This window comes from Thermobia domestica, chromosome 9 (assembly GCF_964235325.1).
Source record: "Thermobia domestica chromosome 9, izTheDome1.hap1.1, whole genome shotgun sequence".
Classification (NCBI taxonomy): Eukaryota; Metazoa; Arthropoda; class Insecta; order Zygentoma; family Lepismatidae; genus Thermobia; species Thermobia domestica.
In genome coordinates, this window is record NC_137462.1 from 41,522,907 (window position 1) to 41,549,472 (window position 26,566).

A 26,566-nucleotide genomic window follows, 5' to 3' on the forward strand; every position below is an offset into this window, starting at 1 on the left:
CATGTCTCCCCTGATGTAGGACTTCACAGTGACGTAACTAGGAGAGAACCGGGCTTGTGCCCCGGGCGCCGGATTGGTTGGGTGCAAAATTTGGCAAATATTTGGGGAAGGTTTTGGTTTGGTTGGTCAGGGGGCCACTAAGGCGAGTTCTTGCCCCGGGCGACACCGGGACTTCAACGACATCTTCAAAACTTGAAAGACCACTTTAAAATGGAGTTCCATTCCTCAAATATCAAGTGTGCAGAGGCCATTTTGTTTCACTATCATAGAATACTGACATTTGATGAGGAAAACCATACTGTAAATTGTAGTGTTAATTCAATACAACTTCGACACCAATGCACAGATAACTATTAAATTGTGTTTACGCTTCTTTTCTTTAGAAAAATAAACACACTGCTGAACAAGACTGCACTTATTTAATATAAAAAACACATTTACACGTGACGTTTCGATCTTCTAGCCAAGATCCTCATCAGACGTACACTCTGAGGATGAGGAACTTGGCTAGAAGATCGAAACGTCACGTGTAAATGTGTTTTTTATATTAAATAAGTGCAGTATTGTTCAGTAGTGTGTTTATTTTTCTGATTTTATTCGCAAGACGTTGACTATGATTGTGTGTCACTTCTTTTCTTTATTTCTTTTTCTTTTCTTTTCTGACGGAGTATGTTGCTATTTAAGCTATTGTTTCTTGCAACTAAACAAAAAAAAAACTAATTTATGAGTCATAATCACAATATTTTCTTGAAATTATTAGAATATAATAATGTTTCACTAACAAAGTTACGTACTTGTTTCTGTGAAAATCAAAGCAAAATTTTCACTCGGGAAAGTGACTTTTTGGCGTCCCCCTCCGTTCTAGTCCTAGACTATATTTTACATTTTATTACAATGATTTTAATACTTTCAATCCATTTTTCAAAAAGGAAAAATGTATACTCAAATACATGATATAGGTCCAAGGGCGCCCACATTCTGGTTTCCAACGGGGGGGGGGGCAAGTATAAGAGACGTTTCAAATATAATTTCAAATTTTGCTGGAACTAATGCAAAAATTCTATTGGGTTTTCGATATTCCCAAGTACAATTTCCTCTTAGGGGGGGGCGAGCGCCCCACCTTGCCCCCCTGACGGGCGCCCTAATAGGTCCACTCTTTCTTCTATACATGCCATATCTCCATTTGTCGATACAGCCCCCCTGATACTATGAAACATTCTTCTTCCATGGTGGAATGGAAAAAACATGATGTAATTGAAACTACTTTACAAGAATGTCAACGAAAAAGTCAGTAGAAAACACGTTATAAAATTTTCTTTTTGAGACTCCTTTTGACATCCCCTGACTGTGGCGCTCCGGGCAATCGCCTGAGTTGCCCAACCCTTGGTTCGCCCTTGCAAGTTTTGTACTATTTCAGAATATCGAAAATATATAAGTACAAAGTAGAATAGAAGCAGAAATCAATAAAGAATTTTGTGAGATATAGGCCAACAAAAGCTTTTCTTTATTATTTCTATTGTTATTTGTGAGCAACGATCACACACAATAATTATTTTAAAAAGTATCGAAAATACTTACCAAGAAACGTAGTTGTTGATAAGTTTTCATTAGGAACAGTTTTAAAATCAAAAGAGAGGAAAATCTGCATGTCTAACTTTTCATTGGCTAAATTCTCACTCATCTTACTCAGAGAATAGACTTCATTGGTGCAGAGAGCGTTGTCATCTGAATCACAATATCTTCCGATAGCTTTTGAAGCCTGTAAGGAGAAAGTGATATTTTATAACCTGTTTGTTTCTGTGTAATACAAGGATCTTATAAAATAGAGGATCTGCCCTTACAACAAATTCTTGAAGCCATACGTCACAGTTTCACCACCCCTACTCTGCCCACTCCGCCCAATAGGATCGCAATGTTTTGAGCCAACAATCATGGCTGAAACGAAAGTAGCCAATCAGACGATGGTAGAAACGAGAGTAGCCAATCAGACGGGCCGATGTTCGGTTGCTTTCTGGCTTCACCTATTTAATAGGATGAAGATACATATGGACAGATCCTCTATTTATAACATCCTTGGTGTAATATACAGTATTTACTGCAAAAAACACTGTCTCGATAATAATATTTTTGGTATTCACTTTTTCTAAGTTTAAATACATCATGGGAAAATCTATGAGCAAACGTTAGATTATCCATGCGTGGACTATTAGGGAAAGCTATTTTATTTTAGTATTGTTAAAGTTTTACTTCTGTGAAGGTGTTCGAAAGATTGAAGCAAAAAAATTCGAATATGTCTGAACTGACAAGTGAGCCCGCACAACTAAAGTTCATTCAATGAACCTTCTGATCCAGATGTAAACAGTGCAGAATGGTATTACTCCGCCAGTCCTCTATCGGTCAGCGCTTCTTTCGAGAAGCACGTGCTTGTATCCTGTCTGTGCTTTACATATTTCCCGCACGCGGCCATATCATAAACTGTGATTCGCGCGTAAGGTGGGTCAAAGCTACTTTCTACGCCTGCGTATTATCTTTTATTGCATTAATTCAATTTAGTTCTTAGATACAGTATTGTTTCTGTTATTTAATTGTAAGGAAATTGCATTTCTGGTAATGAGCCTTATAAGCAATAAAAACATTGAAAAACAGTTTACTTGACAATGGACTATTTTCTTCTGCCTCATGGATGTTCCAAGGCTCTTTAAACAATAAATTGAAACAATCACCACGTGTATTTTTTTTACATGAGATACTTAAACGTTCCTTGAATAAACATTAGAAGCGTACATGGCATAAACAGCAACATCAAAACACAGTATAATAAAGTTAGTAAAATAGATGTTTATACTGAAAAGGAGCTCCTCTTAAAATTGTGTCGTGCGTTTTTTGGTTTATTTGTTTATTCGTGCCGTTTTGTCCGCAGATCAGCACAAATAATTGAGAGTTTGTTCAATTATGCATAAAGATACTCCGAATTCAAATAAGTTTTTTTTTTTTAATATAACTTATCACGTAGTTTTTGGTGAAAGAAAAATTATGTTCACAAAGTCTTTCGAGGTAGAGTGAAAATATTCAGACTTGGAAAGTGAAATATTCAGAGAGCTCGAACATGTAATTTCCGCTCTATCATATGATACAAGATTAATACAAAATTCAATAAAAATAATTCCACAAATTTAATTATATCAATGTGTCATACAACTTTGAAAAATATTTTTAAATATTCACATCTTTTTTCTTTCCTTTTATTTTATCAGCACTACTATTAGATTAGTGCAGCTTATTAGTGTGATGAATGAGTCAATCTACTTACATGTCGCTTATAATTATAAAATCCGACGATTTTTTTTTTTAATATAACGTACAAAAATTCAATTTCATTTAAAAGGAAACTATCTCACAAGTTTAAAGCGACATGTCTGAAATTTGAGTATTACTTGTGAAATTATTATTATTATTAAAAATAGTATTATATATCTACAATTTTTTATTATTTATTTATTGAACAAATTCCCAGATATAGCATAATTTTCTCATTTTACACAGGGAAATGTTAACAAACAGAAAAAGAAAAAATGACAAAAAAATAAAAATAAAAATAAATAATAACAACAATAAGATCAATAATGTCAATAAAGATTGCAAAAGTAATATTATTTAGCCAACATAACGTTTTATTGCTCTGTTAAATACCGGGTAGCTCGAAAAAATGTTCACCCTACTAGTTAGGTTATTATAAAAGTTCGGTATTCTGTGAAAAAGAGACCTCTATATTATTGTCAACCTCGGGCGTGCAAGATGGAATAGGTATTCCGGGTTTTGCGGGAAGGGACACGTAAGGATAGTTGTTGAATTAGGGTTTATGATCTTAGGTTTCCATTTACTATTTTATGAGGAAACTTCAAATCAGAGTTATTTCTGCGTACTCCCGGCGTCTGGATATTATGATATCGCAAAATTTCCTCCTTAGGTAATATTCGAATTGCAAGAACACGAAAACATACTATTGCAATAAAGAAATTGACAACAGACTAAAGTTTAGAGAGAGATGTGTAGGTGCGGCCATGGCCCATATGGGAGCGCAATATTCGATCTTGGGCGCAATTAGAGTTTTATAGAATGTTGATAATGATGCCACAGTGCGTAGTTCAGTAAATCGGTAAAGAAGTCCCAACATGCACATTGAATTCTTTAGTATTGAAGAAATGTGGTCAGAGAATGTGAGTTTTGAATCAAAGATGACACCAAGATCATTATGACTAAAGCAAACGCCAAAAATATAGGCGGGTTGCGCGCGCACCTTACAGCTCGCTGTTCTCAACTCTCCCTTGTCATGTGCCAGCTCCTTCCCCTCGTGTTGCAGGGGTAAGCAGACGACAATCGTTTACCTAGCCACAGCTCAAAGCCTGCGTTCTGCTGTAACCAATCTTCAACACGCGCGCGAAACATGAAAACTTGACAGTGACTGAGCAAGACAAATGTAAATGTGGCAAATGCGTAGGTTGCTAGTTGGCTGTTGCTGTCTCAACCCACTTTTTGTTGCGCGCGCAACCCGCCTATATTTTTGGCGTTTGCTTTAGCAGAATGTGTTATAGTATAATCGTTTCGAGGGAATATAATATTTGGAGGGAACAGAAGACTTTTTCAGAGTAATTGTAATACTGTCATATTTCTTACTGTTAAGTTTCAACTGCCACACTTCACACCAGTCTACCGGATAATTTATGTCTTCCTGTAGGGCAATTGTGTCATGAAAACACGATATTCTCTATATAATTTACAATCGTAGAGGTCGTCCATATACAGGACAAATAGCAGGGGCACTAGTATGCTTCCCTGAGGCACCCCCGAGATAACAGGTTGGGGGTTTGAAGTCGCCCTGAAAGAATAACGTTACGGTCCTTCAGTTAGCTGGTGATTAAAGAGAGAGAGATGTACCATGTACCAGTACATTAAACCTATTGAAAAGCTTGTGGAGAAGAATGTCACTGACAGAATCAAAGGCCTTGAAGAGATCAAAATAGACTACATCTAATTGAGCATTGTTATTCTTACATTTAACTGCACATTAAAGAAAAGTATCTAAGTTCGTTCAACGCATTGTAACGTTATACAAAACTGCAAAGGGTATCAAGCAAGATCTAGTTGTTTGACACCTGCCATCTCCCCCTCATATTCACAGAAACTGTTCGTAGCTTTCTGAGTCGCAGTCCACTCTAATGTGAGACCAACTTTATACCGTTTCTCAATGTGGTAGAGACATTGGCGAATGGTTCTTGTACTGTGATTGGACTTTAATCCCAATGTCTTAACATGAATAGTCATTATCGGTTTTAATAGCTAACTTGACTGCCTTACTGAATGTGGAATGAACATCCGCTAAAGTTGTACATTCTTGACGGATTCAGCACTATTCATATCTTTATTTAGCACTATAGTACTGTCTAATCTTTTTCTTTTTAACACATCCCTACCAGTGTTTGATATGTTATTTTCCAGTTTCACTAACATTTTTTCCCAGTTTAAACTTGTAAAGCATACATGGCAATATAACGTTGCTTTTATTTTCCGTATTTGACCCGCTATTACTGATGTTCCTTTTTCATTGTGGTGACCACAACCAGCAGGCTGGAAGAGAAAACACTCACTAACATGTCACTTTATCTTTTATCCCACACTTCGAAGAATCATCATGTAGAAATCCGACATCTTTGTGTGTGTGTGTGTGTGTGTGTGAACCACAAACATACAAAGTAATTTACCTTTCCTGATAGTGACAATTTAGCTTCAGTTAAAGGCATCTCCTCCTTTGGAACTTTTTCGTTGGCGCCTTCATAGTAAATTATAGCGCCCTGTGTTAGAGGCTTTGGGACAGGACAATCTGGCAACGTTGTTACTCGCATCCAATAAGGTTTTACTTCATTATCGGTATGGAGAACAAAGTCAGCTCTTTCACCTGAAAAGTGGGGGAAAAATTTTTTTAGAAACAATTGTTTCCTCTCAACAACTACCTAACTATTCACTTAAACTGAAAAGTATGTAAATGTTAAAATATGATATCATGGGCCATATGCAGAGTCGTTTTGACGTATGATTAGCGTCAAACTAAAGGCCTGACTACTGCAAGAAACATATGTTAGTCGAACTCTTTAGTATGGCACTAATCACATGTCAGAACGACTCTGTATAAGGCCCCCCCACGTCTTACTATGTTTTGTAAACCCCTTGCGTACCAGTGACATCCACGTGGATGTCATGAAAATGTATTCGTATCCTTATTAAGGGTTGTATTCATTCTGGAGATGATGAAATTTTTTAGTGGGAACAAGGCAAAACTTAGTTCTACTATTTCTCCTTAGGTGGCAGCACCTTACTGAGAAAAAAAGTTTTATCTCAGTAGATGGCATTCAATTATAACTCGCATGTGTTTGTTTTTACGGTAAACAGCAACTTCGAGATCTATTTCGAGATTGGAAAAAGAAAAAGCTTTGTCTTTGATCTCCGGTCAGTGCTGCCAACCTAAAGCAGCGTAAAATCACTTCAGAACATCAGAATTTCCCCTTTTCAGTCCAAATGTTTCACAATGCAAATAATTGTTTTTATCAGTAATATGAATGCTCTCACGCGCGCACAATAATTATGCCCTATATAATAGTCTTTCAACAGTAAATGAAAACTGGTATTACAGCACGCACATAGGAAAAGGACACCTGAAACGCAAGGGGTTAAAATGTAATGTTTAGTGATTTTCAAGATTCTTTGAAAATCTGCAATGATAAATGAATAAAATTGAAATATATATTGTGTTTATCTGAGCGTCATACAAATAGCACTGAACAAATGTTTATATTTTTTTGGAGCAATAACTTCCCTCACGATCCTCCCTCTGATCCTCTTTTACCCACACATGTTTTCATTTTTGGGTCTTAAAATTAATTTAGATGGGATTTTAGGGAAAAAATGAGGAAATGTCCTATCTTTATATGTATAAAAATGTAAAACATATGACTAACAGTCTGGTAAAAAATGCTGTTGGGATAAGGTACTCTTAGTACTTTCTAGAATCCCCTAGGGACGAAAAATAAAATCAATCGAAAACGACAACCAATATAACTGTCAAATTCGTAGCTTTCGGGGTCACTGACATGAATAACTGGTATTTCGATGTCATATAAGTCCACGTTTATCCCCAATCGGTATGGTGGGTGAGAAAGGCTGATCCAAAATTAAGAATGGTATCGAATTCATAGTTTTCGGGAATAGCCCGTTTGAAATAACTTTTGAAACATAGTATTAATCTCAAGATTGGACTTTATTATTTCAGCTCGATTACAGTTCGAGTTCTATGAGGGTAGGGTGCTTAAAAAAATTATGCCAAAAGTAGAATATCTTATGGGTTCTTATCATTAATCTACAGAATTATTGAAATGTTTGTCCATAAGAGATACTATTTTCCATAAACCAATTCTCCCCGTGCAAAGAACGGGGATTGTAGCTATGTATGTATGTATATACTAGATATATATACAGGGTGAACCATCACTTTGAAACTAATAGAGAAAAAACATGGATATTTTGTACCATGCATCGGCAGGAGTACATTCTTTGAAATAACCTGCAATACCAACTTATTAATGGTGTTGTCAACCATAACAGAATGTTATATTTATTTTTTTCAAATGGCTCATTAGACATTTCAAATTCAGGTTATTTAGGGATGCGCACGAGACAAAATTTATGGCTGTCTCGTCTCGAAAATGTGCTGTAAAAGTGAAGTCTCGACTCGAAAAATGTATATTTTTCTATTGGAAGAGCCGTGTCTCGACTCGAATTTTGTCAGGAAAATCCTGTCTCGACTCGTTTCGTGCGCATCCCTAAGGTTATTAGACATTTCAAATTTACAGGTTAAACAAAAACTTATGTTATCACATTTCAATTATAATATCACATTTGAAACTTATAATTTGTTAAACAAATTGCAAAATAAAGACAAAAGCAAAATAATACTTGGTTTACCTGAAGAAAGTACAATCGATGTGACTTGTTTAGGTTGAATTGGATGTCCGTCCATTGTTATGATTAGAAGAGAGTGTTCATCGACTGAAAACCGGACAGGACAGCTCATTACTCCAGCATGTGCCAATCTGAAGCGGTATTTCATATTTGGTTTCACTTTGAAAGTGGTAACTGGTACATCGTGTAAAACGCCATTTTCCTCTTGATTCTGTATGGGAAAATAATTTTAAAGACGTGCTTTCAAATTGATTCTACTATTCGTATTAAAGCTCTTGACTACGCATTTTATTATTGGATAATATTATACTATCTTATTTGGGTGCCTTGCTTTATTTGAGTGCTTATTTTTATCATGTAGATCTAGAAAAAAAAATGCTACTCCTGATTCACTTACTATATGCTGTACATTGTTTGGCTCTTTTCACTCCACCTCAGTCATCGATGATTTATTTTTAACAAGACAATTTATAACGAGAATAATTACTGACGCCTATATAACGATCATCAATCAAGACAAATAATTGAAGCATTCCCCAGAATAATGCTGTAAGACACATTTTGGACTTCTCTGAGTTACCAGTGGAATCATACTGTACAGAACATGAGTGCCATATACTGAAAAAATAGTTTTTCTATTGTCCAAAATACAGTATGATCGTAGTACGCTCGCAAAACTCTGAGCGAAGAGCTGGTGTCAGGAGCGTCATTTCAGGTTTTGGTCGGGAGGGCAACATCCTTTATATAATATAGATAAATAGAGAGTGAGTGAGAGAGAGAGAGGAAGGGACACAGAGGGAGAGAGAAAGAAGCAAACAAACAAACAAAGAGAGAGAGAGAGGGAGGGATAAATAGATGTACATCTCCACTAGTCTACTAGTATGTACCTTAGCGCGCGTGCTCAAGATTCCGGTTAGATCCCCAATGGGGGAACATTGAACGTACTACAATGATTAGATCGTTTGCGCCTATAACTTTTATATATACTCTAAGCACCTAACGTTATCTAATCTAATGTTTAAATACAATAAATATTCAAAGAAAACGCATCATTCATATGATTCTATTTTTATTATTTCTTGAAATTTTTTTTTTTAAAGTTCATCTGCACTCTGATCTTTCGGCGCTGTACATTTTCAAGTCATTTAAAAGCTATCTTCGTGTGTTAGCTATATATTCATTAAAATATATTATATCACCCATGGTTCATATTGTAGAGCACAAGTGGAAACGCACAGAAGTGTATGCCTATATTTACTAAGTACTTCAAAAGTAGTTATACATTATTGATACATTGATCATTCCTCTGCGATATCTTAAAATCAGACATTTACTCGTAAAGAGCAAACAAATTAACAATTAACAACCATCTCTATTCAGTTCCAACCATGTTTCCCCACATGTTATCTTTCTAATCATATTACTGGTCTATAATATATAATAAAAGGTTTCAATTTGAAACAGTTGAATAAAAAACTTAGCCAATATAATTGAAAATAAGAAAAATAATATGAAGCGTGTGAAGCTCAGGAGGGAGACAATTGCTCCCTTCCCCCTAAATGACGCCCCTGTTTGCTGTATGTGGGAGCTTACTTCAGTTTTCGTCATCTATCGTGGTTTCACTCAAATGTGACATATTCTAGAGAATGCTTCAATTCCTTCACATTTCCCTGGCAACTCTAATATTGATTGGTCACTGACAATTCTTTGCTTCAGCGCAACGAGGACTATCGGACTAGATTTCGTGGCGTTAATTTTAGGATAATTTAACCTCACTTGGATTAAGTACGAAGAGCATTTGATAAGTCCGTAACTCTTTAATATGGCATTTCAAGTGGAGTTTCATTTTGTGATTGAAGAATCTTCAAAAAATAAACTTTGAGAATTTCAATTGTCTTTTGTTTGTTAACTTTTGTTGACATCGTTCTAAAACGGATAAATGCGTTTAGTATTTGAAATAGAAAAAAAAAATCATGTGCTTCTTAAGTACTACTTTTTGCGAGGAAAAGCTTTTAAGTGCCAGTGTATATATTGGTCCATTATTGGGATAGCATGTTAAGTAAACGTTGGTATTCTTCAGTAAGCCAGCATGCCTCATAATAAGACATCTGAGGTGAGTGTGGAGCTTGGGGCTTAAAGTGTTAACGAACAACCAAAACTCGAGAAGTATTTTGGAGATTCTGCTCTATCTCTTGGAATAGTGCAGAAGTGGGTCACAGAATTTTGTTTAGCTGCCATTTCGAAACTGGTGCTCTAGTTCCTTTGTATTTTAGTTGAGACAAGTTTGAATGTAGGAAATATCAATTTGATATATGAAACAAAATAGCAATATGAGTCAGCTTTGCTAGTTTTATACGTCATAGCCTAATGAACGGAGTTTTATTCTAACCACGATACCGAAACGTGTTGTTTCTCGAATTGTTCGATGTTGACTTTGTCACGACTTAGATCAACTGTCATTGCTCTCCATTTCTCTCTCTCGAGCCCGCCCACGAGTCTTTTCTATTCCGTATCAATTACCCGATTCTCTTCTTCCGTCTAAATAGCAGTTTTTAAGGTATACAGCTTTATTTCCCCGACTCGGTCATATCTGGATATCCCCGACTTGTTTCTTAGTTAACGGAATGTGTTGTGTATATGAAGAAATTGTGTGTTTCGTTGTTGGTAAAAGCTCGTGTGACTGTTCTGCAGCACCAGTGGACGACAAAGATTTATTATAAAATTCAAAGTGAAAGGTATTGTGCAAATCATATTAAACAAACATATAAATGTATATTAATCTGACATTTTTTTTTTTATCTATTACCAGATTTGGCCCCATCCCACTCAGTGGCGAATTTAGATGGTAGAAACTGAGGGGGCTAACCACAACTCAGACTATGATAGTTTACTATAAGCTTTCAAAAATGTATGAATAATAGCTTAAATTATTTTTGTTACTCAAAAAACTGGGGGACTAGGCCCTCTCGGCCGCGGGCTAGATACGCCACTGATCCCACTTCTTTTCTTTTCAGAAATTTGAAGACCTAATTTGGTGGAAGAAGATTAACATCTGATGAAGACATCATGTTTGAGAGAAACTTCTACTTTTTGAGAAATCTTACGTTTCTAAAAGGAATAAAAGTGATCGAAAAACTTGAAAAAAGCATATTAAGCTAAAACGATAATATATCGAGAAATAAGCCTACATTGATTTTCAGTTCGAAACATAATTATGTCATTAAGTCATGGACTTATCTAATGCTTTTCGTAATTACCTCCAAAAATTATTACTTTATATCATAAAAATAAAATAATAGTATTAAAATATCCAACTACAGGTGAACAAAATCGCAGAGAGTAATATTTTTTCCACAATTAAAGTTTTGATTCACCGTCGTGAGTGACGTCAAAAGTAAAGGTGGAGTTATGATCGTCAACTGCCGTGTTTCGTTGGGATATGTGTTCTCCTGTGATGTCATTAGGTTGTCAGTCGCCTGTTTACGTCCGTTTGTCAACATGGAATGAAATAAAAAAAGCATATTAATAAAATAATTGATAATAAATTAATTACACATAGTTTAAACAAGTTCTAAAAATAGCTGAATGCTTTGATATTATTAAGCTCCTAACCGTTGAAAGGAGACTCATTTCAAGATAAAACATCCTTAATCCATACTAGTATGCCCCGTTTTATATGCAACTAAGTCAGCAACTGAGAAGTCAAAAGTCAAAGGTCAAGGATCTTGCCCCAGGATCAATGATTCAGGAGGTACTTAGGATCGCCACCTCTAAATTTTTGCGGGGGCACCTTGGTCCAACCTCTAAATTTTGGCAGGCTACCTAGAATCATCCCCTTAAATTTTGGAAATTGCCAAATTTAAAAATTTTGGTATGGTAGCTTAGGACCAAAGTATATACCTCTGTAAGTTTTGGGGATTCATCTTCCCAGACAGCACAATGCACGTATAGTACCCGTATAGTACATGTACAATTGCACGGATGCAACATGTGCATCATCTGTATAAATGCACGCCTGTACATGTGATGCACATATACATCGCAGGTCCTATTCAACATCTTCACGTGCACAGGACATGTGCAATGCACACGTACACGTCCTGCGCAAGTGATCTACACCTACCGCGCAGGTGATTTATAAGTAGCACGTATTCGATTTATATGTAGTTCACAGGTGATTTACATATAGGACAGCGGTGATTTACACGTAGCACACAGGTGATTTACATGTAGCACACAGGTGATTTACACGCAGTACCCAGATGATTTACATGTAGGACAGAGGTGATTTACACGTAGCACATAGGTGATTTACACGCAGTACCCAGATGATTTACATGTACGACAGAGATGATTTACACGTACCACACAGGTGATTTACACGCAGTACCCAGATGATTTACATGTAGGACAGAGATGATTTACATGTAGGACAGAGGTGATTTACACGTAGCACATAGGTGATTTACACGCAGTACCCAGATGATTTACATGTGCGACAGAGGAGATTTACATGTAGCACACAGGTGATTTATACGCAATATCCAGATGATTTACATGCAGTACCCAGATGACTTAGATGTAGGACACAGGTGATTTCCTCGTACTGCAGAGGTGATGTAATAGCATATTAGAGATGCAACGAAAAAAAGAGTTTGGATATTTGGTGCTTTACGCAGTAACACCATCTATAACACCAAAGGCATCACCTTCAAAGTATATTACAAGTAACTAATAATTGTCAGTGAGAATTTTACTTTTGGAGTTTATTATTTGCAATGAGCAAAGCTTTAGGTAGTATCTTTGACATGTTTGCCAAGTAACAAATAACGCAACATATTCTCTGTAATCGGTCACGAAAATAATTTTGTAAACCTACGAACTGTCTGACAGTAGTCACATCAGTACAGTTCTGCCACCTGTTGATTTTGTATCCTAGCTCAGCAGACGTTATGGAGTTTTTACAATCATGTTATTTGTCGAAAAGTCTCTGTCGAAAAGCACGGGTTATATAAATGTGTGCTTCATCCATGCAAATGCACATGTGCACATAACGGCTTATGTACGAGTTCTGTACGTGCACTGCATCCTCGCAAATGCACATGTGTACATAACGGTATAAGCATGGGTTACGTACGTGCGCTGCATCTACGCAAATGCACATGTGTACATAACGGCTTAAGCACGGGTTATATAAATGTGTGCTTCATCCATGCAAATGCGCATGTGCCCATAACGGCTTAAGTACGAGTTCTGTACGTGCACTGCATCCACGCAAATGCACATGTGTACATAACGGCATAAGCATGGGTTACGTACGTGCGCTGCATCTACGCAAATGCACATGTGTATATAACGGCTACATTACGGGTTATATAAAAGTGTGCTTTATCCATGCAAATGCACATGTGCACATGCACGACTTAGTCACTGGTTATGTACGTGTGCAAAACCCACGTAAATGCACATGTGCACATACACGGGTTATGTATGTGTTCATCATCCACACAAATGCACATGTGCACATGTACGGCTTATGCATGGATAGTGCACATGTGTCGTACACGTACGTGTTGTCTGGGTCATTTCCCTTCATGGGTTAAAAATTGTCAAAAATTTAAATTTTGGAGGTTTTTGACAATAGTAGTAGCATAGTAGTATTTGATATAGTCATATGTACTATAAATATCGCTATAGGTTAAAAAAAATTCAAAATTCAAATTTCGAATGTTATTGACCCAAGTTATCCCCTTTGATGAGGTTTTAAGGTCTTATTACCTTATATGATTATAAGATCGTGCACAGGGGTCTTTTTTATAGGATATTGGTATATTGATGCACCCCTTGGAAAATTTCTATTTTTAGTAATTTTATACTATAAAAGGAACAAAATAGATCCCCATAGTCTCTAATTCAAAAATCCTGGTCATAAAAGAGGTTGAGTACTAATTTTGAATCTTGACCCTATAATGACCTCTTGACATTATATCACGTGACCGACCCCATAACGCAATGAAATAATAACAAAGAGGTTAAAAGCCTCCAAAATGTTATACCATAAAAGAAAGCGAGAAAATTTAAAGTGGGCAATACGTATACTTAGTACTCTCATCATATAACAATATAAGGTAAGAAAGAGGGTAACCATATTCAAATTTTATGCCCATAAAAGGAAACAAAATAGACCCCTCAGTCATCAAAGAGTGTAAGGGACTAAACGTAAATGCGGGGTCTAACCCCTCGGCGAAGTTTAAAACCATGTGACCTAGGGGCGGGATAAATTTGAATTTCCCGCAGGGGCGGGGCTTAAAATTACGCGACCTGTATCAGCCAATCAAAATCGACAAAATTTTGCTGACTCGGCTGCATATAAACCAGGGCATATTAATCCATGGCTTGCTTTTCTAACATTTATTTTCATCCCATATTCTTCATAGCCCTTATTTATTTATTTATTATCAACACAGAGGCTAAAAATTAAGCGACCTTTATCAGCCAATCAAAGTCGACAAAAAAATGCTGACTCGGCTGCATATAAACCGGGGCATATTAATCCATGGCTTGCTTTTCTAACATTTATTTTCATCCCATATTCTTCATAGCCATTATTTATTTATTTTCAACACAACAGTCTATGGCCCAATTACAGTGTTAAAGATTACATAATCATATATTCAGAACTCTTGATAACGGCATCTCTAAATTTCGTAGGAGACATGTTACATATATCCTATTCATTATTATTTACACACATTCTATTATATTACAAAGCAGTTGTTCTCCAGTTTGGTGATTTCATTAATATAGTAGCTTTTGACTTTTTACAGTAATAGAGACCAGTATTTTTACGTGTTTTTAATGAAGGAACATAAAAATTTAATGAAGAAACCAAGTCAGGACAGTCCAAAATATTTTGAGTTACTTTTGAATGAATAACAAATCAATCATAAGACATCTTTGTTCTAGTGTCGGAAGATGAAAGTTCTCAAGGATAGTTTTTATAACTGTCGTATAAGTAAAATTTAAAACCTTGCTTAAGTTTTTTAACATCTTATTTATTTTATTTTCAGATTTCGCAACAAGCGACATATCATCTCCAAATCGTATACATCTAATCATTCTACGTCCTTCCAACGTTCAGTCTTCATTATTCAGGCTCTTTTTCACTCTCTCTTCTAGATAGATATTAAAGTAGTTACAAAATCGGTTTAAAATTTTTAAAAAATGTTATTATTACATGTGCACATTTTAACCTGTTTGATGTTGCTATTAAGAAATTTGGCTGAAGGCATGTGTACATTGTACAATACAAGATCATAAAATTGTAAATGTGAAAACTGGATCTAAATATTCAGTATGCTTCATTCAAAAAAATACATCATGAAAAGTCAACATATATATATATATATATATATATATATATATATATATATATATATACATATTCACGTAAACAAATGTACGAGATGTTAATTTGCTTCTTGCAGTATAACTCAATATAATATTTACTTCATGGTAACTTTTTGCTGGAAGTAATGCCCTTGTAATGTGTTTATTTTTACCATGATACTACATGGTTCAGCTTTTACCATATCGATCATAAGCTCTTCGAAAGAGTAAACCTCAAAGATGGTTATTGTACTAGTCGAGTGTCATGGTGTTTCAAATAGCAACATGATGTATTCGCAATAAAGTGATATTGTTCTGCTTCAATTAGACGCTTTTGAAAGCAGATATAGTCCTTTGATCTTGCTTCTAACTACACTAACATTAACATGAATAAAATAGAGTTCTATTGTCGGAGAGTGCACTAACTTCACATACAAGAGTTGTTTAAAGGTAGGTTTAACAGAAAGTTTTGTTGTTGTTGTTGTTGTTGTTGTTAAGATAATTAACATTATTTTCTTTCATGTAATTACTTTTAGCTTCTGTATCAAACTGTCTTCACGCTTTTCCGAAAAAAATTAAGATTAATTTGTCTTTGATTTTTCTTCTTTTCTTTCATTATACGTAGTAGACTATATGACAAGGAAAACTCAAGCAGAAGATTCAATGCATAATGTTGCAACAAAATTAAAACTCTCATCAATCATCTCGGTCTGGAAAGAATAAGAATTTCATATAAAAATCTTTCGAAGACTAATGTTTCACAATCTATTCTTAAATTTCTTTTATTCAACTTTGCATCAACTGGAGCCGGTGTCAGGAGCAAGGTCAGCAATTGTCCTACACTATAATGAGACTTCGTTAAATAAAAAAAGAAGAAGAAAAAGAAAGAAAAAAGAAAAAGAAACAGTATGCACTATACTCTGTTACTTAACAATTGGCGGTTAAAGGACAGATAAAACTCCCATTATACATTATTTCCCTCTCTATTTTCCCCTATTCGCTTCATTCACTGCAAATAACAAGATTAAACGTTGTGTGTATCTCTATATTCGCAATTCGATATTAACTGGTACTTTGATTCATAATTAGTTTTAAGCTGGCTATCCATTTCCTTTTTCCACTAATGACACAAGAATATATAATTGTAGAATACTACTAGTTACATATCGCACCGTTAGATGGCAACAAACATTCTCAAGTGATTGATATCTCTTGATCAAGTTCGTTTAATGGTGTCAATCCCTTAGTATTCTAACGGGTAACGGTGACTTTAAGCTGGCTATCCATTCCCCATTTTCTACTATTGAAACAACAGTATATAATTGTAGAATGCTAGAAGTTACATATCGCATCGTTAGATGGCAGCAAACATTCTTGAGTGGTAGATATCTCTGGACCAAGTTCGTTTAATGATGTCACTCCGTTAGTAAATTAACCGGTAAAAGTTACTTTACAGTGGCTACCCATTTCAATTTTTTTTACTATTGAAACAAGAGTATATGATTGTAGAATACTAAAAGTTACACATCTCGCCGTTAGGTGGCAGCAAACATTCTCGAGTAGTTGATATCTGTTAACACTATTTATATTCAAACTATTACATGTTAACAGTACAAAAGTAATATTCCACTAAACGATTATTACAATAGAGTTTGCTGCTATACATTACAATAGAGTTTGCTGCAAGACACGAGTTGAGGCTATCTGGTCTTGTAAAGGTATCGTCAAATAATTTCTTGTCCCGTACAGTATATCGTCACTAAAAATTTTGTCTTGCCTCGCTTCGTTAAGCAAGCCTAATAATAGTTATATATATATATATATATATATATATATATATATATATATATATATATATATATATATATATATTTATATATAATAGTACAAATGTGACATTTTTACGCATTAATTGGTACCAACGATCAAATACATTCATTTATTACTACATTTCTGTACGTCGAAATTCCCTTCCCCTTTCAACTCTGATTCCCCCACGAGCAGAGAGAGAATACAGAATGTTAGACTATTTGTGGAATTTAATTACCCTGTTTCCCAGGGAGGAAAAACTACACGTTACATTGAAGCAACAAGTTTGTAATTGTTAACATTCCACAGTAACTATCAACATATTTAGCTTTTTCTTCTATATACATGCTTGAACTCACACATCAACAAATATATATGTAGACAATCGTGATATTTCAGCAATTATTTAGAACAGTTAAATAGAGTTAACGGATATTTTCTATTATTGCTAATTGTAAATGAGAAAATTCAACGTGAAAATTATCTCTGATTGGCGATCTTATTTGACTTAATGTAATACTAACTTCGTCATACTCCTAAATAGTGTATTGCTTGTGTAGTCTCCTGTGGAGATTAAAATTTAAATTTGTATCTATGTCACATATATACATATTTAAAACACGTAACAGTGTCACACGTAGGGTCTATATCATATCAAAGAGTTTGGTTTGTATGTCGTGATATTTTCTCAATAACTATCGAAACCGGAAGTGATAGCAGATTTCTATCACTTCCGGTAGAGAGATTAGAATGGAGATAGAATACATTTTATGGAAAGTTTCCCTTTTGTGGAATAGATTCGTCCTTCATTGTTTTAGAAAATCTTTATTGTAAATAGACCTAATAAATCTTTATTGTATTGTAATTGTGCATGTACTTAACACTCGACGTCAAATTAACGTTTAACCGGTTTATTCCATGTACTTTCCTCTAATTCTTGTTATAAATTTCCTCTGATTTTATGAATTATTCATACTTTGGAAAGTTCATTACTTAACCAGTTAAGTAGTACTGAGCAGTGTTTCTTTTAGAAACAATGTTCCGGTGGGCATACTTAGTATTCCGAAGGGGCACTCTGCTGGTACTATTCTATTCATTATTATATTATAGACGTATTATCTTGGTCTCCTCCGAGGGGTACTATCAGAGCTAGGGGCGCAGTACTCCTCAAAAATATGTCTAGAAGAACACTGGTACTGAGTTTCCCTTCTCTGGAAAAGTTTCGTCCTCAATTGCTCTAAGAAATCTTTATTGTAAGTACACATTGCATTTACCTAACGTTTAACAGGATTACTCTATGTATCTGCCTCTAATTCTGTGAATTACTATTTATACTTTAAAAAAGTTCGTTGTTTAACCAGTTAACCAGTAATAAATTTCCCTTTAGAGGAAACGATTAATCCTTTATTGATTTTAGGATATCTTTATTGTGAGTACACATTGCATTTACCTAACGTTTAACAGGATTACTCTATGTATCTGCCTCTAACTCTGTGAATTACTATTTATACTTAAAAAAGTTCATTGTTTAACCAGTTAACCAATAATAAGTTTCCCTTTAGAGGAAATGATTAATCCTTTATTGATTTTAGGATATCTTTATTGTAAGTACACATTGCATTTACCTAGCGTTTAACAGGATTACTCCATATATCTGCCTCTCATTCTGTGAATTACTGTTTATACTTTAAAAAGTTCGTTGTTTAACCAGTTAACCAGTAATAAATTTCCCTTTAGAGGAAACGATTAATCCTTTATTGATTTTAGGATATCTTTATTGTGAGTACACATTGCATTTTCTTAACGTTTAACAGGATTACTCCATATATCTGCCTCTAATTCTGTAAATTACTATTTATACTTTAAAAAGTTCGTTGTTTAACCAGTTAACCAGTAATAAATTTCCCTTTAGAGGAAACGATTAATCCTTTATTGATTTTAGGATATCTTTATTGTAAGTACACATTGCATTTACCTAACGTTTAACAGGATTACTCCATGTATCTGCCTCTAATTCTATGAATTACTATTTATACTTTAAAAAGTTCATTGTTTAACCAGTTAACCAGTAATAAGTTTCCCTTTAGAGGAAATGATTAATCATTTATTGATTTTAGGAAATCTTTATTATAAGTACACACTACATCATTTACTTAAAGTTTAACCTCAAGTTAACGTTTAACATATTTACTCTTGTATTTTTATTTTCCTCTAATTTTTGTTCTAAATTTCCTCTAATTCTGTGAATTTCCTCTAACCCTCAATTTAATGTCCAATAACTCGGTTAATTAGTTGGATTGGAATTTAGGATACTTTTCAGCTATATAAGACACAGTCTTACAACTAAGCGTGGAAATCGGAACCACGTGAGCTTTCACCACGAATCGAGCCTGGGTCCCTCGCGCCGAAAACGCGAGCGCTACTTTATAGCCACGAGGAAGGTTACCAGTAACTCGGGTGCCCCCCCTCAAAAAAAAAGCCTACACAAGAGAATATTTCACATGGACACTATGCAATTTAATATCTACCTCCATGTCAAGTTTGCTCAAAATCAGAAGAGTTCTGTAACCCGTGCACGATCCACACTGTTTTTGTGATTGTTTTCTTTTTTCTTTTTTACAAAAATAAAAGACAAGAATTTAAATATATAAAAAAGATCAAAGTATTTGTTGTTTCTATAAATCTACTTATTTATGAGGGAATGTAGTATTCTTAGTCCTCAACATGTAAAAAGATCTCAGTCAACGATTTGCTGGATCTAACCTACTTAACTTCAATTAGTGACTTCAATTAGTGACTTCAATTAGTGCAGTGATCACATAATTACAACTAATAATTAGATACACAACATCTCCGAAATGACTACACAACATCCGTCTCAGATTTTCTTTTATTCTACTTTGAGCTTAATCGTAACCATTCTAATAAGCTACACACTCGGGTTTACTCGTAACCCGTCTGTTTGTGGATACACAATTTCCACAATGTTAACAGTCACTATTTCATACTCTACTAAAAATATATTTGCACAAACTAACCTGCTTCCTAACAAATTTACACAGAATCCATAACCAGTCGAGCATGTATCTAATCCTATAATCTTTTCCGTCTAATTTCTACTCTAATTCTTAAGTCCCAACACTATTCTAAAACAAAATTATGTACGAGAAGGATCCAATAAATTATCTTCCTAAACAGGAAGGGAAGGACTGAGTGTTGACGCCTGACACGTACATCAAGGCCACTGTGGGGAATCTCGCTGCGCAATTTGAGGTCTGCTGGAGAAACGCACTGGCCGTGAACACAGTGTTTATGTTACGCCACATAACAAATTTTAGCCAGAAGCACCTATTTCAAGACTTGGACTTCTTGAGGAGGACCAGGACAAATTCCTGGTTCAACTGGTGACAAGGGACGAAACTTGGACCCACCATTGGGATCCTGAGAGCAAGCAGGAGCCCATCCAAGTCCACCAACGAGTTCCAACAAACTTTTTCCAGCGGTTGCAGGCCATGACAATGGTTACTTTTTCTTTGGGATTTCTTCGCTGCCGACAAAATGGCGACGGTGCATCGACCTCCATAGGGACTACATCGAAAAACAGTGATGACCAGGTGAGCCTATCTGCTTTCCTTGCTGTCTAGATAGATAACTTATTGGACGCCATTCGTATTGTGTTCGACTATGACATATTACATCAGATCGGATCAATTAAAATCAAAGTTAGAATTTAAGTTAGAAGGTTGTTGTTTTTACAGAATGAAGTCTGTCAATGGTTTCCACACACGTGTTTAAGGGCACAGGTTTCGCTCATCAGAATATTTGAAGGAACATAATTTTCTATTGAAAATGGTATAATCAAAATAGTGAAAGGTTAATTTGGGGGAGAATATAATTTTAAAAAGGAGAATTAGAAATTTGAGGGGATGGGCACCTCTGAGACCTGCAATCACGTCTAAGGAGAATACTTCTAAATCTCCGTAGCTTCTGAAATTATGTAGGAAACATTTCTAAAGTGACTGCAGTATCTGACTTCTTAGCATAAAGATGTTTTGTCCATACTAAATTTTTCCTCTAATATCTGTTAATTGTTACAAACATGCACACAATAACAAGATAAAGTTGTTACCTGCAAAACATCTTTTCTTAACCCTTACCTTGGTCTTTCCTCTGCCATTTATAAGTAAAGCATCCGGGACGCTTCCTTGGCTATTTGAATGGACGTCCATCATTCTTTGCAGAACGAAACCATGAGTCCATTCCGAGATAGTAATCACATGGTTGGGGTCATCCACATCATACAAGGATCGGTGAGGATCTTTGGTATCTGCTTCACGAACTATCAGAGTCCCAAATATACCATCAGCCGTGTCCATGCCTGTAGAGAAAGTGAAAATCAAAATGGGTCTAGGTCAAAACTCCCACAGCCAGAACTCCCACACTCAAGAAATGTCAAAACGCCCACACAATCGGTCATAATTCCCACACAAATGGACAAATCTTTCAAATGCACGAACGGTCAAAACTCCCACACTCAAGAAATGTCAAAACGCCCACACAATCGGTCATAACTCCCACAGAAACGGACAAATCTCCCAAATGCACGAACGGACATAACTCCCAGAGCCAAAACCCCCAAACTCAAGAAATGTCTAAAAGCCTACAGAATCGGTCATAACTCCCACGCAAATGGACAAAACACCCACACATAGCAACAGTCACAATCCCCACATGAATGGACAAAACTCCCACACAAAGGATCAAAACTCCCACACGCAGAAATTGTCACAACCACCACACAAATGGACAAATCTCCCACACAATCGGACGAATCTCCCACATTTTGAAATGATCCTGGTTGCACGTCTTGTAAGTTTTACACGCTGAAAATATTTTTTTAAAAAAATCCAAGGGTGTTTCGACTGTTCGTGCATTTGCGAGATTTGTCCATTTGTGTGGGAATTATGACCGATTACGTGGGCGTTTTGACATTTCTTGAGTGTGAGAGTTTTGACCTGCTTCCATCAAAATATTGATAATGACATATTGGCTACACACAAGTTGAAATAAAATATTGATAACGCCATAATTCTAGCAGACAAAGTTGATATCAAGTTGATAATGTCGTAAGAAGAGAGACTGAAATATCCTTTTACAAGTTTGAAATATTTTTTCTAAGAATGTTTTCGCGTCTTTTTCAATTATTTTGAAGCATTTTTTTTTTTCATGATTTGTAAAGAAAACGTTATAGTATTTGGTACTATAACGTTTCACACTCATTAAATGAAGTATTTCTCATGTTTCAGGTACCATATCTAATTCCTCATTCCAACAAAAATAAATTTCCTTTATACTTCCACACTATTTTTTAATATTACAAATTTCATGTCAACTAAGTAAATAAAACGAAAAGAAAACATTGGGTTTACAGAAACAATAGCTATGTATCCTAACTATATATAAAATTATTACATGAACTCATTCACTGACAAAAAAAAGAAAGTAATTCCAGTTGACGTGGAAAATTGAAATTTGGCATGGCTGTATCTTTTCGAGACTAATCGAGAGGAAAATTGTCAAAGCAAATAGTTTTTAATATTTAGGGAGTCTAAAGGGGGGATGAAGAAATTCCCCATCTTATTTAAATGTGGTATTTTTTTAAATCTATAATCTCATGTCTTAGGTATTTGGAGTTGAATAAAAACTTGAAATTCGGCATGCTTGTACGTTTTCCATAGGATTATTTAGCAAAATCAATAAAAATAAAATGTCCAACTTTAGAGTGGTTTTATTAGGAAATGAAAAATCTTTCCCACGTTATTTATATGGAAGACCTTCTACACCTCAAAATGTTTAGGCACTTCCGGCAGGATTAGAATGATAAATTTTGGCATGATTGTAGCCTTCCGGGACTAACCCACAGAAAAATTGGCAAAAATGAATATTTTTAATTTTTTAGGGGTCTCAAGGGAATGAAGAAATCCCATGTTATTTAAATAGGCGTTTTCTTGGGATACAAAATCTTATCTTTTAGATAGTTGAAATAGAAAAAGAAAAAATTCGGTAGAACTGGGGGGTGCGAGCGTCCCTCGTAGGCCAAGCAAACAGGGGGGTCTAGGGACGAAGCCCCAGCTAGCCAAAAGTTAGTATCTGATACAAAATCAACAATGACATATTTGTTAGATTACTGAAAGAATGCACACTGAAATGTATGAAAATTAAGGATTTATAAATAGATAGGGATAATGTTCTTTTCAGCATTTGCTGTTACTTCAACATCAAGGAAAAACTATAGTACTTCTGCAGTACAGATCTATCGTGTAAAGGAAAATAAAAAGCAAGAATACAAATGTCATAAAAGCCTTAAGTAATATATATATATATATATATATATATATATATATATATATATATATATATATATATATATATATATATATAAAATATATTTTGTACCTTACTGAATAAAGAATTGAAAAAAAAAGATCGATAAAACGTGTAGGTACTGTACTATATATATATATAGAAGAAAAGTGTATATTACAAAGGTAGCGAAAACTTACAAAAAGCGTTCGAAATGTAAATATGAAGAAAATTACGAAAAGTAAGTATGTGGAAAGAAAAATAAAATGAGAAAGTGTAAACAAAGATTGGGAAGGAAAGAGTCACACTCCTACAGCTAAAAAAAAAAAAAAAAAAAAAAAAGGATGTTACTTGAGAAGTTCTATTTTGAAGGATGTGAAAGCATGTATTGGTAGAAACTAAGACCAGAAGAAGATTTCGATTGATGGATGATATTAAAGAAGGGGATTAATAAAGGACCATAGCTTCCCCTTTTCCCTCCCAAAATGATGTCCCTGAAAGGAGAAGCTAATAAGTTTATCTATTGCCAAAAAATATTCGTAATTAGTTGATTCTTTTAACGCAAATCTTCATTACAAGCGCACTTCGCACTTACAACATACCTAATTAGCCTAATTAACAAGTATCATCACTTACTTTCTTGTGTCTCAGGTTCATTCCATACATTTCCTTGTAAATAGCAATTAAGATATATATATATATATATATATATATATATATATATATATATATATATATATATATATATATATATATATATATATATATATATATATATATATATATATATATATATATGTGCGAACACTGAGGTAATGCCGAACACCCAAGTTTACGCCCAAGGAAACTTGTTAGAAAATAGATGATTTTGCTGTACGTTAGCGGAGAGATCTGGAAAAGTGTAGCATAAATTTGGTGACAGTCAGTTGAGTGGATTGCCGGGAAGAAATCGTTTTGTTATTTTTGTCCATTAGCTTATGACGTTGATTCAATAATCTAGATAAGGTAAGTTTGTTCTTATCTATATTGTTGCAGATAAGGTTATATATTCCCCTATATTTGAGCATTAGTTCTTTGTAATCTTTCTAGCCTGTATGCAGTCAAGAATTAGTTTCAACTTTAACAATAAAATAGCGTCTCATGGGGAAATGCCAGACAGAATGTTTGTCATTACCCAGGAATGTTCAGGATTGCCCCATGGTGTGAAATAAATTATCAATTTTTTTTTAAATAGTTCCTTTTTATTGAAAAGTAAATAATAAGTTAAAAATTGGTTTGATAAATAGATCATATCTGGTAATAAGCGTTATTAGCTTTATTAATTAGGATAGTTTGCTATATTTATTATTTTAGGCCATTAGCAACCTACTTCATTATTCTATAGTCAGTAACCATATTTTAGATATCTGATCCTTCATCATACGCTGCAATTTTTTTTCTGTGTGTGTGATTCACAGAGTGTTTTACAAATTTATTTAGCCTAGTAGTATCCATGAGCAGTTAGCCAATTTTATTCAGCCTATTAGCCGCATTTGAACATTTAACTAATAAAGAATAATACCCTTGGAAGCAAAACATTAATGCGTAAATCTGTGATTTCTACAATTTCAAATAATGTTTTTCATTTTAATGAATATTTTACTTAATGCGCCGTTATTTCTAAATTTGTTTCACAAGAGTATATTTTGTTAGCCTATTACCTATCAGCTTTCATTTGTTCAAAGATGATGAGGTCTGGTCATGTTTCTCATTAATTTGAGATATGTTTGTAAATATAATTCTTATTAAAGATTTAAATACTAAATTACGATATAGTTTTAATGTATTTTAATGCATTTCGCTTTTTCGTAAAGAAACGTTTAAAGTAAACAGTGTGTCCGGGATTACCCCGACCACTGGGGCAATCTGGAACAAAGGTACATATTTTTAAAACATCTCACTGATTTGTTGAAAAATGTTACTTTTAACTTTCGTCTGCACTTTAGTAAATAGGAAACATTCCAAGCTTTGTATACACAAGAAATCTTCATTATATCTCTAAAAACAAAAGAGTTATTTATAATCAAAGCTTACGTGTTCGTGAATACCCCGGTCTTCCCTATATATATATATGCAAAAATTTGATTTCTAAATTCCAACTTTGAAGCCCAAAACTCGAAAACAAAAGCCTATACACCACAATATTGCATATATTAAACTCATCAACGTCTACGAAATGAAATGAAACCTTTCAGTTTAACGTCCCACGTTTATGCCATTTGGTCTAAGGGAGACGATGATTAAAGCAAGTGAATGGTGGAAGAATTAGTGGAATGAGAATGTAGGAGGAAATGGGAGAACCCCGAGAAAACCCACGGGTACGATGTTGTCCATCACAAATTTACTTGGCCGGGAATCGAACCACGTACCAGATGTAAGCGCTTTGCCACTGAAACGCCTTATTGGGCAAGATCGGACCAGTTTTCATGGATCATGAGCAATATCCTTATGATACTGATTTTAAAAATATAGCAATTAAATGAAGGACAAGAATTATATATACAAATGTAGGATTAACCCCATCAGGATTCTGCCGCCTATAGTCGGACAATTTGTCCATGCCGACCAGATGCCGCGGTCGGATTGCCGGCGCCGGACGCCGGCATCTTTCAGCGCGATTTTCGACCGCGACGAATAGTTGCCTTGGCGAGCGGTCGGCAAACAGCCGGAAATGAGCATTAAATGCGCCGGCGCCGCCGTCGGAAAGTTGTCTTGCCGAGCAGTCGGTAAACAACCGTAAAGGCGCAGCAAATGCGCCGGCACCGCCGTCGAAGAGAGGCCGGCATAAGGAGTCGGCAGAGGGTCGGAAAGAGGCCTTTCCGATTGTTTTGCCGGCTCTGACGGTCGGCAACAGTCGGCAAAGAGTCGGCAAAGGGAATTTTACTTGACGATTTTCGACCGCTTGCCGCCTCGGCAAAAGGTCGGCAACTTTGAACAAGTAGATCGTCGTGCCGCC

The 26,566-nt window shown here is 35.1% G+C and overlaps 1 protein-coding gene across 2 annotated transcripts in view; it reads right to left on the reverse strand.

Annotated features, from left to right (window-relative positions):
- The window catches only part of LOC145694600 (multicopper oxidase 3-like), a 171,003-nt gene that overhangs the window by 31,352 nt on the left and 113,085 nt on the right, over nt 1-26,566 (reverse strand). For both annotated transcript variants that reach the window (XM_081770973.1, XM_081770972.1), the window contains exons 5-8: nt 21,366-21,586; nt 8,014-8,221; nt 5,760-5,953; nt 1,579-1,759 (exon numbers count right to left, since the gene is read on the reverse strand). In XM_081770973.1, coding sequence (XP_081627099.1) covers nt 1,579-1,759; nt 5,760-5,953; nt 8,014-8,221; nt 21,366-21,586 — 804 coding nt within the window. The remainder of the gene's footprint in view (nt 1-1,578; nt 1,760-5,759; nt 5,954-8,013; nt 8,222-21,365; nt 21,587-26,566) is intronic.